At 34.4% G+C, this 14,968-nt stretch overlaps 1 protein-coding gene across 4 annotated transcripts in view; it reads right to left on the bottom strand.

Moving 5' to 3' along the window:
• LOC111505183 (glutathione hydrolase 1 proenzyme) overlaps positions 1-14,968 on the bottom strand; it is a 91,786-nt gene that overhangs the window by 47,675 nt on the left and 29,143 nt on the right. For 3 of the 4 annotated variants that reach the window (XM_023159953.2, XM_074180036.1, XM_074180035.1), the window contains exon 2: positions 8,240-8,320. The exons of the other annotated variant lie outside the window; for it this stretch is intronic. In XM_023159953.2, the coding sequence (XP_023015721.2) occupies positions 8,240-8,320 (81 nt within the window). The remainder of the gene's footprint in view (positions 1-8,239; positions 8,321-14,968) is intronic. 4 annotated transcript variants of the gene reach the window in all.

Genomic DNA, 14,968 nt, shown 5'->3' with positions numbered 1-14,968 from the left:
ACCATGATGAATTGATGAATTGTAATTTATTTTAGAAATCAATAAATTGTTGGGTCTTCGACCCCGCTGGTTTGGATGAGCACGGGTCTCCTGACAGAGGTGACGATAGATAGAGGGAAGATGCCTTGTAAGGCTTCCGAGCCAGGCTAGTGTAGAACAATGGCATTATTCATGTCGAAACACAGTTTGGAAAATGAGGAAACAGCAGAACACAAACTTTGTGCTCTGCTGTATATATATATATATATATATATATATATATATATATATATATATATATATATATATATATATATATATATATATATATATACAGGGTGTCCCTGGACTTCCTCTTTTCCTCTCGGGAATGTATACATGGGGTCAAAATATCACCAGTACTTCATATAACTTTTTTTCCTAAAAGTCTTCGTAACCAAGTTACGGGCCCTCGAAGTTACAAAATGAAAAATGTTTTTCTTTGATAACTTTTCGAGTGAATATTCAAAATCATCCAAATTCTGGTAATTGGCTAAACAAATGAATTCCGTCGATGAGCTTTCATGCAGGAGTCAGTTGTTTTGCTACAAAGTCAGGAACGGACTACCCCCGATGGTCCACACCCCAAAACTTTGAAATGACAGATATTTTTCAATATTTTTCAACAAAATAAGGTTACTTGGACAATTTTATGAATAAAAGTACTCGTGTGGAAAGTCGATCGGAGCAACGAGTCTTGATAAAAATGTAGTTCTACTCGACGACATCAAACCCGCTCGTCCACCATTATTTGAAATGAATAATTATCAAAGCAGAAATAATAATGATAACGTTAATTCAACAACATTTATAACAGGAATAATACAAAGTATGCTAAAATGAAGTCGTAAACAAAAAGTACACTACCTATATGGAAGTTTAAGTCACAATTGTGATAGCAGATATTTTTTCCAAAGAAATATCAAGTTCTGTAGATTCGTGGTGTTTTTAAACTAACAAGCTACTCTACTATGAAATATCGAATTCATTCCATATTTTGTATGTACATAATACGTGTGGAATAATCACGTTTCGTGTTGATCAGTTATCTGAATCTCATGAAACTCAACATTCGAATGTTTCAAATTCTTCTTCACAGCTAAACTGTTGAGGAGTTTCACTGATAATTATAATTTTATGGGAGAAATTCTTTAACACGAATCTAAATTTAGCTGAAAAAACGCACATCGGAAAAAATATTTACTATACTAATAAAAAGCAAACGAATGAACTACAAAAACGGCTGCACATGATCAGGTGAAAAATATCCAGGGAATAATTATGTTCCATTTCTTTCACAGATGTTGACAAAAAAACCTTTTAGAAAGTTTTGATAAAAAATTAGAAACTGGAATGCGATTTTGTTTTGTTGAGTGGTGCGTTGTCATATGACTATCATTGTATTGTCAATATTCTATAGAATTTTTTGAATTTTTTTGATATGGCCTAACAGTTTACATTCAATGAATATGCAGATATGCATGTATTTGTAATGCTGCAGATATGCATGTATTTTAATGCTGCAGAAGCTCGTCGTCTGTATTCCGAGCATTTTCCCAATCGAACGGTACCGTCAAGAGAAACATTCGAGCGTGTCGATCGCAGCTTGAGGGAGACAGGTATGTAATAATTGATAATTAATTTGAGCACGTTGTTTTATTTCGATATTATTGTAGGTACAGTTTTGCCAAAACGAGGTGGTGAGGGCGCTCCTAGGACTGTACGTACCGTTGTATTGGAGGAAAATATTTTGGAAGCCGTCGCTGATGATCCTTCAATGAGCATCAGAAATCTATCAGAACAGTTCCATACATCCAAGTCCACTATTCATAGAATAATTAGGGAACAACTGCTCCACCCATTTCACATCCAGAAGGTACATGCCATGACACCTCAAGATTTTCCAGCACGACTGGAATATGCCAATTGGTTCATGGATAGGCAAAGAGAGGATATGACTTTTATTAATCGACTTTTATTCACTGATGAAGCAGGTTTCAGTAGAGATGGAGTTATCAACTCTCATAATCTCCATATATGGGCCGAAGAAAATCCCCATGGGATATTGCAAACCAAACACCAACGGAAATTCAACGTGAATGTTTGGGCTGGTATCATAGGAAACCATCTTATAGGACCATTCGTTCTACAGGACCGATTGAATGGAGAACGTTATTTGGAGTTCATTCAGAACGATTTGAATGGACTTTTGGAACATGTTCCATTGCAAACCCGAAGAGATATGTGTTTTATGCATGATGGCGCTCCTCCTCATTTTAGTTTGATTGTGCGTGACCATCTGAACCATATTTTCCACAATAGATGGATTGGTAGAGGTGGGCCATATTCATGGCCATCGCGGTCTCCGGATTTAAATCCATTGGATTTCTTTCTGTGGGGGCATCTGAAAAGCCTTGTTTACGCTACACCTATTCACACAAGAGATGCATTGTTGAATAGAATAACATTACATTGTGAAGCCATACGAAACGACCCTGGAATGCTATTTCAAGTACAGAGAGGGTGTCTTCGCAGACTAAGAAAATGTATAGAGAGAGAAGGTGGTCATATCGAGCAGTTTCTGTAGCGGATTTTTCATTTCTGTTTGCTCTTCAGGCTCTTGAGTTTCGTTAGTTGAACGTGTTTGCATAATAAAAATTCGTTATGAACATTTTACCTATCATTTCCATTTTCCTTAAAAACTAATATTTTCGAATAATGGTAGACATCTCAGGATAAATGTTGTTGAATTAACGTTATCATTATTATTTCTGCTTTGATAATTATGCATTTCAAATAATGGTGGACGAGCGGGTTTGATGTCGTCGAGTGAAACTACATTTTTATCAAGACTCGTTGCTCCGATCGACTTTCCACACGAGTACTTTTATTCATGAAATTGTCCAAGTAACCTTAATTTGTTGAAAAATATTGAAAAATATCTGTCATTTCAAAGTTTTGGGGTGTGGACCATCGGGGGTAGTCCGTTCCTGACTTTGTAGCAAAACAACTGACTCCTGCATGAAAGCTCATCGGAGGAATTCATTTGTTTAGTCAATTACCAAAATTTGGATGATTTTGAATATTCACTTGAAAAGTTATCAAAGAAAAACATTTTTCATTTTGTAACTTCGAGGGCCCGTTACTTGGTAACGAAGGATTTTAGGAAAAAGAGTTATATGAAGTACTGGTGATATTTTGACCCCATCTATACATTCCCGAGAGGAAAAGAGGAAGTCCAGGGACACCCTGTATATATATATATATATATATATATATATATATATATATATATATATATATATATATATATATATATATATATATATATATATATACAGGGTCCTGCAACAGTGGCGCGGTGTTCCATATCTCTATATAGGAAGCAGATAGGAATCTAATTTTCTATAATATTACCTTATTGCTCGAGCTCGACAAAATAAAAATATTGGCGGTCACACAGGGTGTTCGATTTTTTCTGGGCGGATCCCAACTGTGTCTTTTTAAATGGCAACCTATATTTTTTATCGCTTTTTCGGTTTCTCCATAGAAAATAAAATAAACTTTATGTATATTTGCACTTCGAAAATATTGATGGTTTTCGAGATATCTAGCGTGACAGGTTTTTTTTTCCAATATTCGTCACTCAGAATATTTGAAATTATAAAGTGGTGCCAAGTCCAGTTGAAATTTTTTTTTGGTCGAATATTCTACATTGGTAACTCTCTTAAACGATATATCTGAAATCGACCTGTGATATACAGGGTATGAAAAACCGCTTGCCAAATATTGTAAATGAAAATTTGCAAAATCTTCCTTAGATTAAATGGAACACCCTCTATATTATTGATTCATAAGAAGCGCCAACGAAACCTCTACAAATTTCATTAAGTATTCCCTATGGCTAACTTCAATAGTTTTTCTTAAATGAGCATTTCTTTCGAAAAATGGTCATTTTTTCAAAGTGAAATCCATTTGACGACTGATAAGAATATACAAAAAATACCCTGTCCTTAAAATATCGCCCATTCCTAAAATTACCTGTTGCTAGATAAACAAGTTGCGAATTACACCACAAAATGGACGTTCTTGAATAGTTACAATAATTTCAAAAATCTCGGAATTTGTGCCATATTCTTTCGGTCTAAAACAACCTTTCAGCGAATGAAATATTTATTGGAAATCAAGTAGTCTGGCAAATGACAGAACAAAATATTTGGCTGCAAATGAATATTGAAATTTTTAGTCAATCGTGAAGTTGAACTGTCGGTATAATTTCATCAGAATGTTGTTATCAAAAAGTGATTTGATTGATATGATTTTCATATTAGGTGAATCAGACAGGAATTGTTTATTGGCAAGTAGAATTTATTCTCAACGGTATCCAGATAGAAGGCATCCAGATGAAAGATCTTTCCGAAAGGTCTTGGGACGATTCGTTGAAACTGGATCTATTAATTATTCCAAACATGAGCGCATCAAGCCAGCTACTAATGAAGATAATGAATTGCAAGTTCTTCTTGCTGTTGAAGAAGATCCTAGTAGGAGTCAACGACAAATTGGGGAAATAGTGGATATAAGTGAGAGATAAGTGCAACGAGTATTGAAGAAACATCGCTTGCATCCATACCACGTTCAGTTACATCAAGAACTACTGTATGCTGATTTCGAGAAAAGAGTGAGATTTTGCAATTGGGCCATGAACAAAATTCGTCGAAACGAATATTTTTTCAATAATATTTTATGGTCGGATGAATCGACATTCCATAAAAATGGATTTGTAAATCGACATAATTACCATTATTATGCGACAGAAAATCCTCACTTATTGAGACAGGTGGATTATCAACATAGGTGGTCGATAAATGTCTGGGGAGGCATCATTGGAGAATATGTAATTGGTCCATACTTTTTTGAGGGACATATGAATGGTGCAATGTATCTCAATTTCTTACGAAATGATTTACCAGGTTTGTTAGATGATATTCCTCTTGACCTCCGCAATAGAATGTGGTTACAACATGATGGTGCACCTGCTCACTATTCGGCAGAAGTGAGAGATCATCTAAATGAAGTATTTCCCAATAAATGGATAGGACGGAATGGGCCTGTACGGTGGCCCGCTAGATCACCAGATTTGACGAAACTAGATTTTTTCTTATGGGGATACATAAAAAATATGGTTTACGTTGAGCCACCAACTTCTCCCGAAAATATGCGACTTAGAATAACGAATGCTTTTCGCAGCATTACACCAGCTGTCTTGCGCAGGGTAGAACAGTCTTTCAAACATAGACTTCAGCTCTGCATTCAAGAAAATGGAAGACATGTTGAACATATTTTATAAAAGTTCCATTATCAACCTTAATTAAACTCTCCCTTTTGTAGTTTTGTAATTTGCCAGTTGACAAATTTGAATATCTAGAACTCAAGCTCTGAATGAATATAATAACATGAAAAAAATAGTTATTTATAATGTTTCTTTCTTTTAACTTGTTTGGTTTGATATTGCACGATTTATGAGTGAAATTCTGCATCCAATGAAAAAATAATTTTCCATTTAGCAAAAAGTGATAGGTACATACATTTATTTCGTTAAAAAATATTTGTTTGGACACCTTCTAATGTACAAAATTGAAACAAGATATCTTTCGTATCTTTTTATCAGTCGTCAAATGGATTTCGCTTTGAAAAAAATGACCATTTTTCGAAAGAAATGCTCATTTAAGAAAAACTATTGAACTTAGCCATAGGGAATACTTAATGAAATTTGTAGAGGTTTCGTTGGCGCTTCTTATGGATCAATAATATATAGGGTGTTCCATTTAATCTAAGGAAGATTTTGCAAATTTTCATTTACAATATTTGGCAAGCGGTTTTTCATACCCTGTATATCACAGGTCGATTTCAGATATATCGTTTGAGAGAGTTACCAATGTAGAATATTCGAAAAAAAAAAAAATTTCAACTGGACTTGGCATCACTTTATAATTTCAAATATTCTGAGTGACGAATATTGGAAAAAAAACCTGTCATGCTAGATATCTCGAAAACCGTCAATATTTTCGAAGTGCAGATATACATAAAGTTTATTTTATTTTCTATGAAGAAACCGAAAAAGCGATGAAAAATATAGGTTGCCATTTAAAAAGACACAGTTGGGATCCGCCCAGAAAAAATCGAACACCCTGTGTGACCGCCAATATTTTTATTTTGTCGAGCTCTAGCAATAAGGTAATATTATAGAAAATTAGATTCCTATCTGCTTCCTATATAGAGATATGGAACACCGCGCCACTGTTGCAGGACCCTGTATATTATCAAAAGAATCTAACCTTACAAAGAGACTTTTTCTTGAAATGTCTTTCATATCACAATCACAAAAAAATTCATCTTTATTGGAGTATAGTACATAAAATAATCATAATCAAATTGGCATTCCTGTATAGGATGAAAGTTTGGCAATACTGAATCCAACAATGTAATTGTTTTCTGAACTGTCATGTCATTTATTTCTTCTTCTCCATTTTCATTCAATTAGTATTATGTACCGGCCTGGTACAAAATCAGAATTTTAGAATAAAAAAAAGGAATGTATTCATTAGATTCACAATTATTTTACCAAATTTGACGTTTATATGTTTAATTGTTAGATGTGTAACTATAATCATTCTTGAATCAGTATCCAAAATAATTTCAATGTTTTCCCATTTCTCAAATCTAAGTTCAACATTGAAATCAAATTATAACAAAAATTATTTTAAACATCACTAAGTCCAACCTCAATAACAATGTAAGTACATAATTTTCAACTGTACAATATCAATTAGTCTTATGTTCTATTATTGTAGTTTTCCCTGAGGATGACAGTATACATTGTCGAAATGATTGGAATATATTGTTGAAAGAGTACACTTTCTCAATTGCTGCTTACCCAAATATTTACCCGTTTAATTCCTAACTGGTCAGCAAAGACTATCTTCTCTCTCTCTCTCTCTCTATATATATATATATATATATATATATATATATATATATATATATATATATACATATATATATATATATATATATATATATATATATACATATATATATATATATATATATATATATATATATATATATATATATATATATATATATATTTGGTCGAGTGTGAATAGGTGTGAGCCACAATAAACCCGTGCGTGTTGGGGTGAATGGTCAAATAGGCCCAGTCACTTTCGACCTGACCTAACCTAACCGAACCTTTGTCAAAGACCACCACAAGGCTATATACTTGGACCGATCTCGTTTGATCTTTATTCCTCCAATCCCACCAAAAATAGATCACCGTTTGCTCTCATTATTTGAACCTTATTACAAGAGACTTGATATATTAGAATTAAAAAATTCCAGGTGTTCAATCTTTATTTGGTAAAGCTTAAGCGATGCCAATAACAGGTTCTGGTCCGATGAAGCTGCTTGCAGCATCCTCCTTTGCAAGGGAGTCAGCAGCTAGTATATCCAGGAATCCAGACCAGAGACAATCTGTTAAGTCTTCCGCACACAATTCAACAGCGTAAAATTCTGCTTGAGATACAGTCGCATAGGTTTGTAGGCAAGTTGATATCTCTGTCGTTGGTCTGGGACTGAAAACACCTGCACCGGAACCGGAAGGTGTTTTTGATCCATCTGTGAACCAACAACTATCTGCTCTTAATATTTCCTTCTCCCGGAGGAGAGGATTACCCCTCCCTTCAAAAATTATTAATTGAATCAAATTCAATAATATTAATGTCTCAACAATAATTTCATCATAAATTCTAGACTGAATTTTCTATGTCTAGAGTGAATGAACAATGGAAGTTATAAGAAAATTAAAAAAATTTAGAATATTCATGAAATCATAATAAGAACAAATCAAGTTTTAACATCTCTGAGTATTCAACGTTCTACATTCATTGAATATCGCTGGATTTCAAAAATACCGTAATCACCAGCTTGTGATAATATGATACTGTTGATAACTGTAAAAAAACACCGAAATTTCCCTAATAATTTTTTAACAAAATATATATACTTGTGATGAATATTACTTGAGTTTTTTCCAAAACCAAACCGTTATTTTAATACCTCAACACGTGTTTTGATCACCAAGTGATCAAGAGAAAGACTAATCTTCCTTGGTGATTGAAACTCCAATATTATTTAAAATAAATATCATTTAAAAAATTACTTTTTGCTTCTAGCTCTTCTCAAGTTTGATGAGGAATCCAGTCGATTAATGAAGGCTGTTTCCGGTGATTCTTGAACTGTCCTGAAACAAAACAACAAAGTTATGAAGTTTAAATATTTCGAATTTCATCAAATCGGACTATTACAAAGACAACTGAGATGGCCTGGATATAGGGATAATAATGTTTGAAAAGGAATTACATTTTCTGTCTATCGAAAAATTAGGTGTTTACAATTTATAACCGATCCGACATATATATGGTGACTAAATTATGTTGAGAAGTTTTTTTTTAATTTCGTATTAACTGTGTTGCAAACTTTTCAATTTGTTTTACAATAGTTCAGTTAATACACAAAAGCTCAATCTTTGTTTGAAAAGTGTTCTGGCGATGTATTGAAGAGACACCCTACATTTTGTTTTATGAGAGAGAGGACATTGGCGGATCAAGATCTTCAGATGATGTGGTGCTGCAGGTTTTTCCGAGTTTTCCTGCAGCTGAAAAAATAAATGCGCCACTGGAATCAATGAAATCGCCCCGGAACGACAATTAATGTTTGTGGTTGTTTTATAATTTCATGATTTGTATTTTAGAAGTGGTAATTATAATATCTGAAGATGTTTTCATGAATCATATTAAAACCTGACTCCTTCGGTATTTCAACACATACTCGAATCATTTTCTAATAGCTACCGAGAAATTTTATTCATTCAAATAATTCGATATATTTTATACAGGGTGTCCCTGGACTTCCTCTTTTCCTTTTGGGAATGTATAGGTGGGGTCAAAATATCACCAGTACTTCATATAACTTTTTTTCCTAAAATCCTTCGTTACCAAGTTACGGGCCCTCGAAGTTACAAAATGAAAAATGTTTTTCTTTGATAACTTTTCAAGTGAATATTCAAAATCATTCAAATTTTGGTAATTGACTAAACAAATGAATTCCGTCGATGAGCTTTCATGCAGGAGTCAGTTGTTTTGCTACAAAGTCAGGAACGCACTACCCCCGATGGTCCACACCCCAAAACTTTGAAATGACAGATATTTTTCAATATTTTTCAACAAAATAAGGTTACTTGGACAATTTTATGAATAAAAGTACTCGTGTGGAAAGTCGATCGGAGCAACGAGTCTTGATAAAAATGTAGTTCTACTCGACGACATCAAACCCGCTCGTCCACCATTATTTGAAATGAATAATTATCAAAGCAGAAATAATAATGATAACGTTAATTCAACAACATTTATAACAGGAATAATACAAAGTATGCTAAAATGAAGTCGTAAAAAAAAAGTACAGTACCTATATGGAAGTATAAGTCACAATTGTGATAGCAGATATTTTTTCAAAAGAAATATCAAGTTCTGTAGATTCGTGGTGTTTTTAAACTAACAAGCTACTCTACTATGAAATATCGAATTCATTCCATATTTTGTATGTACATAATACGTGTGGAATAATCACGTTTCGTGTTGATCAGTTATCTGAATCTCGTGAAACTCAACATTCGAATGTTTCAAATTCTTCTTCACAGCTAAACTGTTGAGGAGTTTCACTGATAATTATAATTTTATGGGAGAAATTCTTTAACACGAATCTAAATTTAGCTGAAAAAACGCACATCGGAAAAAATATTTACTATACTAATAAAAAGCAAACGAATGAACTACAAAAACGGCTGCACATGATCAGGTGAAAAATATCCAGGGAATAATTATGTTCCATTTCTTTCACAGATGTTGACAAAAAAACCTTTTAGAAAGTTTTGATAAAAAATGAGAAACTGGAATGCGATTTTGTTTTGTTGAGTGGTGCGTTGTCATATGACTATCATTGTATTGTCAATATTCTATAGAATATTTTGAATTTTTTTGATATGGCCGAACAGTTTACATTCAATGAATATGCAGATATGCATGTATTTTATGGACGAGCATTTTGTAATGCTGCAGAAGCTCGTCGTCTGTATTCCGAGCATTTTCCCAATCGAACGGTACCGTCAAGAGAAACATTCGAGCATGTCGATCGCAGCTTGAGGGAGACAGGTATGTAATAATTGATAATTAATTTGAGCACGTTGTTTTATTTCGATATTATTGTAGGTACAGTTTTGCCAAAACGAGGTGGTGAGGGCGCACCTAGGACTGTACGTACCGTTGTATTGGAGGAAAATATTTTGGAAGCCGTCGCTGATGATCCTTCAGTGAGCATCAGAAATCTATCAGAACAGTTCCATACATCCAAGTCCACTATTCATAGAATAATTAGGGAACAACTGATCCACCCATTTCACATCCAGAAGGTACATGCCATGACACCTCAAGATTTTCCAGCACGACTGGAATATGCCAATTGGTTCATGGATAGGCAAAGAGAGGATATGACTTTTATTATTCGAGTTTTATTCACTGATGAAGCAGGTTTCAGTAGAGATGGAGTTATCAACTCTCATAATCTCCATATATGGGCCGAAGAAAATCCCCATGGGATATTGCAAACCAAACACCAACGGTAATTCAACGTGAATGTTTGGGCTGGTATCATAGGAAACCATCGTATAGGACCATTCGTTCTACAGGACCGATTGAATGGAGAACGTTATTTGGAGTTCATTCAGAACGATTTGAATGGACTTTTGGAACATGTTCCATTGCAAACCCGAAGAGATATGTGGTTTATGCATGATGGCGCTCCTCCTCATTTTAGTTTGATTGTGCGTGACCATCTGAACCATATTTTCCACAATAGATGGATTGGTAGAGGTGGGCCATATTCATGGCCATCGCGGTCTCCGGATTTAAATCCATTGGATTTCTTTCTGTGGGGGCATCTGAAAAGCCTTGTTTACGCTACACCTATTCACACAAGAGATGCATTGTTGAATAGAATAACATTACATTGTGAAGCCATACGAAACGACCCTGGAATGCTATTTCAAGTACAGAGAGGGTGTCTTCGCAGAATAAGAAAATGTATAGAGAGAGAAGGTGGTCATATCGAGCAGTTTCTGTAGCGGATTTTTCATTTCTGTTTGCTCTTGAGGCTCTTGAGTTTCGTTAGTTAAACGTGTTTGCATTATAAAAAGTCGTTATGAACATTTTACCTATCATTTCCATTTTCCTTAAAAACTCATATTTTCGAATAATGCTAGACATCTCAGGATAAATGTTGTTGAATTAACGTTATCATTATTATTTCTGCTTTGATAATTATTCATTTCAAATAATGGTGGACGAGCGGGTTTGATGTCGTCGAGTGAAACTACATTTTTATCAAGACTCGTTGCTCCGATCGACTTTCCACACGAGTACTTTTATTCATAAAATTGTCCAAGTAACCTTAATTTGTTGAAAAATATTGAAAAATATCTGTCATTTCAAAGTTTTGGGGTGTGGACCATCGGGGGTAGTCCGTTCCTGACTTTGTAGCAAAACAACTGACTCTTGCATGAAAGCTCATCGAAGGAATTCATTTGTTCAGTCAATTACCAAAATTTGGATGATTTTGAATATTCACTTGAAAAGTTATCAAAGAAAAACATTTTTCATTTTGTAACTTCGAGGGCCCGTTACTTGGTAACGAAGGATTTTAGGAAAAAAAGTTATATGAAGTACTGGTGATATTTTGACCCCATCTATACATTCCCGAGAGGAAAAGAGGAAGTCCAGGGACACCCTGTATAAGAGAAAAGGTTAGAAGGAAGACACCAACAACTACAGGAATGTATGCTTACAAAGTCAACTAGCAAAAATAATCGATTATTTCTTCAATTTCCGTCTAAGAAATTTCTTGGAAAATAATAAATTATTGAAAAGATGTTAACATGAATTTCGGGCTGGAAAATCTACAGAATCAGCTATGAACGAATTATGCGATATGATTTATTCTAGCTTGAATACTAAGGAATATCCTATTGCACTATATTTTGATCTCAGTAGAGCATTCGATACTGTAAATCATGAGCTTCTATTTGAAAAATTGAACCGTATTGGAGTTCGTGGAGTAACGAATAGATGTGGTTCTTCCAATTGACAAAATAGAATTCAGACTGTCATGATGAATTCATTAAAATCAAAGTCAACCAATGTTTCTATGAGTATACCACAAGGCTCAATACTTGGTCCACTGCTTTTTATCATATTTATTAATGGCATGATTTTATATGTGGTTCCCGCAATAAACCATATTTTATGCCGACGATACAAATCATATGATCTGGACAAAATCATTCATCTGAGTAATGTATGCGCTGAGGAATTCTTTCAATGGTGCCTGAATAATGGATTCATTTTAAATGTTTCCAAAACATACTTCATGGTTTTTCGACAAAAAATATCAGCTCTGACGCAAGCCCTCTTGTTAAAATGAATCATAAGTCAATTGAGCAAGTATCAAACATAAAATTTCTGGGTATAACAATTGATGAGAAACTATCATGGAGAACCCATATCAATCATCTGGTAGAGAAATTGAGTATTATCAATTTTATTATCAGACAACTGAGACGACTGTATATACAGAAGTTCTCAGAATGGCATATCATGGTCTAGTGCTGTCGGCACTCACAATATGGCTTGATCTTCTGAGATAATTCAACACATATTGATAAAGTATTCATTGCTCAGAAGAAAATCATAAGATGCATGATGGGAGTTCGAAATAATGTATCTTGTAAAGTTTATTTCAAGTCATTGTCAATTCTAACTTTATCATCACTTTATATTTATCTTCTTATTATGAATATTAAAAAAGAACAACATACCTGTTTAAAAATCTGTTTTATAATCTACCAACATGAAAAGTAGTGACATTCAGCAACACCAAACACGGAATGAAAATGACATTCGCTTACCATTTTCTAGGCTTAGTGTGGGACAGAATTCTCCAAAATACCAAGGACTTCTATGTTATAAGCGTTTCAATAAGATCTTTAGTGAGATAAAAAAATTTAATACCTTCAAATCAACATTATTCAATTACCTAAATGAAAATACTTTTTATACCTCACTGTTTGATGCTAATAGTAGTTTGTATGTATATAAGATTGTGAATTTTTCATATTCTCTTGTGAGTTCTATAATATTTTTATAAGTTTCAATAATATATGTTTTGACCAGTCTAATAAGTTTTGTACCATTGTGTAAAAAACTTTAACGATAAATGAATCATCTGTATCTGTATAAATAACTTTTTCCTTTCAATTAATATTTCAATATCATAACAATATGGATCAAAACCAAATGAAACTTTGCATCACAATCATACAGGATGAATCCCTATTTCCAACAGTATCCGTTATTCAGCCTGTTCTCTAAATAGCTTTGACATATCAGAAGTCCCGTAATATTTGCCTATCATTGTTTTGTTTAAGCAGTTTCTCAGTTTTTCTTTCATATGTTTCCTTTATAAACTTTCTCTCCGTGTATTTCTTCAATATACTCATCTTGTTAATCCCTCGGTTGATTCAAGAGCTACATTTGGAGTTGATGATGCGTTTCTTACCCACTCAACAACCTCTTCGTTTTCTATAATTCCTTAGTATCCTTGCACCTAGAAGAGACTCAATTGGTTCCTGTACGCCAATTATTTCAGCTCTTTGGCTCGTCAATGTCATGAATGTAGCCTAAATGTAGGAACACTGATCTGATCATTTTGTTGCATACGCGAGTGGGTAGCCTCAACGTTAATTTCTATTGGTATAATATACTCCAATTTCCGTCCCATGTTCGATTTTCACTAGTCTGTAGACCAGATATTTCTGTCAAGCGTGATCTCGGAATACATTGATTTTATGTAGCCCGAACACTTTTGACGTTTGAATTGGTCCAATTTTGTCAATTCCTTCAGTACACTATATGTGAAATGAAAAGGTAGTATTTCCAACGCTGCTTTTGTTTTCTCATTGTTTCGATTATTCCCAATCAAGTGCATCTTGTCCAGTTTGTTAATAGCCGGAACTTGTTTCATCTCTGGCCAAAGATGCGTATATTTTCCTGAGCTCAACCACCAAGTATATAGGAGGGCATAAGTAATGTCTGGTTTCAGCTCCCACAGCTGCAGGTGCATCTGACCAACATCAGTCCAACCTTCCACTTACATTTTCATTTTTTCCAAGTGTTGGTTCTAGATCAGTCTGAAATCTAGTGTCACACCCATATATTCAACTTTCTACGACAACTGTATTCTTCACGTTGAAGTCTGGAGGCCCTGCTGCACACCCCATCCACTATGTAATTGTAAAGGGTCTTTCAACGGGGACTTCCGAACTTTGACAATTGATAATATGATAACGGCCATCTTGTTGAAGTTACATCTGTCAAATTAGTTGTAATTCATTCAGTCTGTTTTGCCAAATCCCCATGGACGGATATAGCATTCAACAACACGTGCAAATGATAAAATTGTTCTAATAGAATGGGTATTGTGTTCGAGCAGCGTACCGCGCGTTTCGCTCATTTCACGGTCGCCATAACCGTCCTACCGAAAGGACTATTCACAATGTGGTGGATAAATTTAGTCCACTGGTTCAGTAAACGATCGACCAACACCCGTGCATCGACGATATGCAAGATTTGACGAAAATATCGCCACTATATGTGGGAGTGTGCAGGAGAATCCGAGCTAGCCGATTTCGCGTAGCTCACAAGAACTGGGCCTTTCTCAGACCACAACTTGGCGAATTTAACATCGTGGCTTGGGCCGGCACCCGTACAAAATTCAACTGATC

Source organism: Leptinotarsa decemlineata, unplaced genomic scaffold (genome assembly GCF_025532065.1).
Source record: "Leptinotarsa decemlineata unplaced genomic scaffold, Ldec_3_MD MMD2_tig00026282_RagTag_RagTag, whole genome shotgun sequence".
Lineage (NCBI taxonomy): Eukaryota > Metazoa > Arthropoda > Insecta > Coleoptera > Chrysomelidae > Leptinotarsa > Leptinotarsa decemlineata.
Note: the sequence above shows the minus strand (reverse complement) of the source record. Positions and strands in the feature narration are given on the sequence as shown.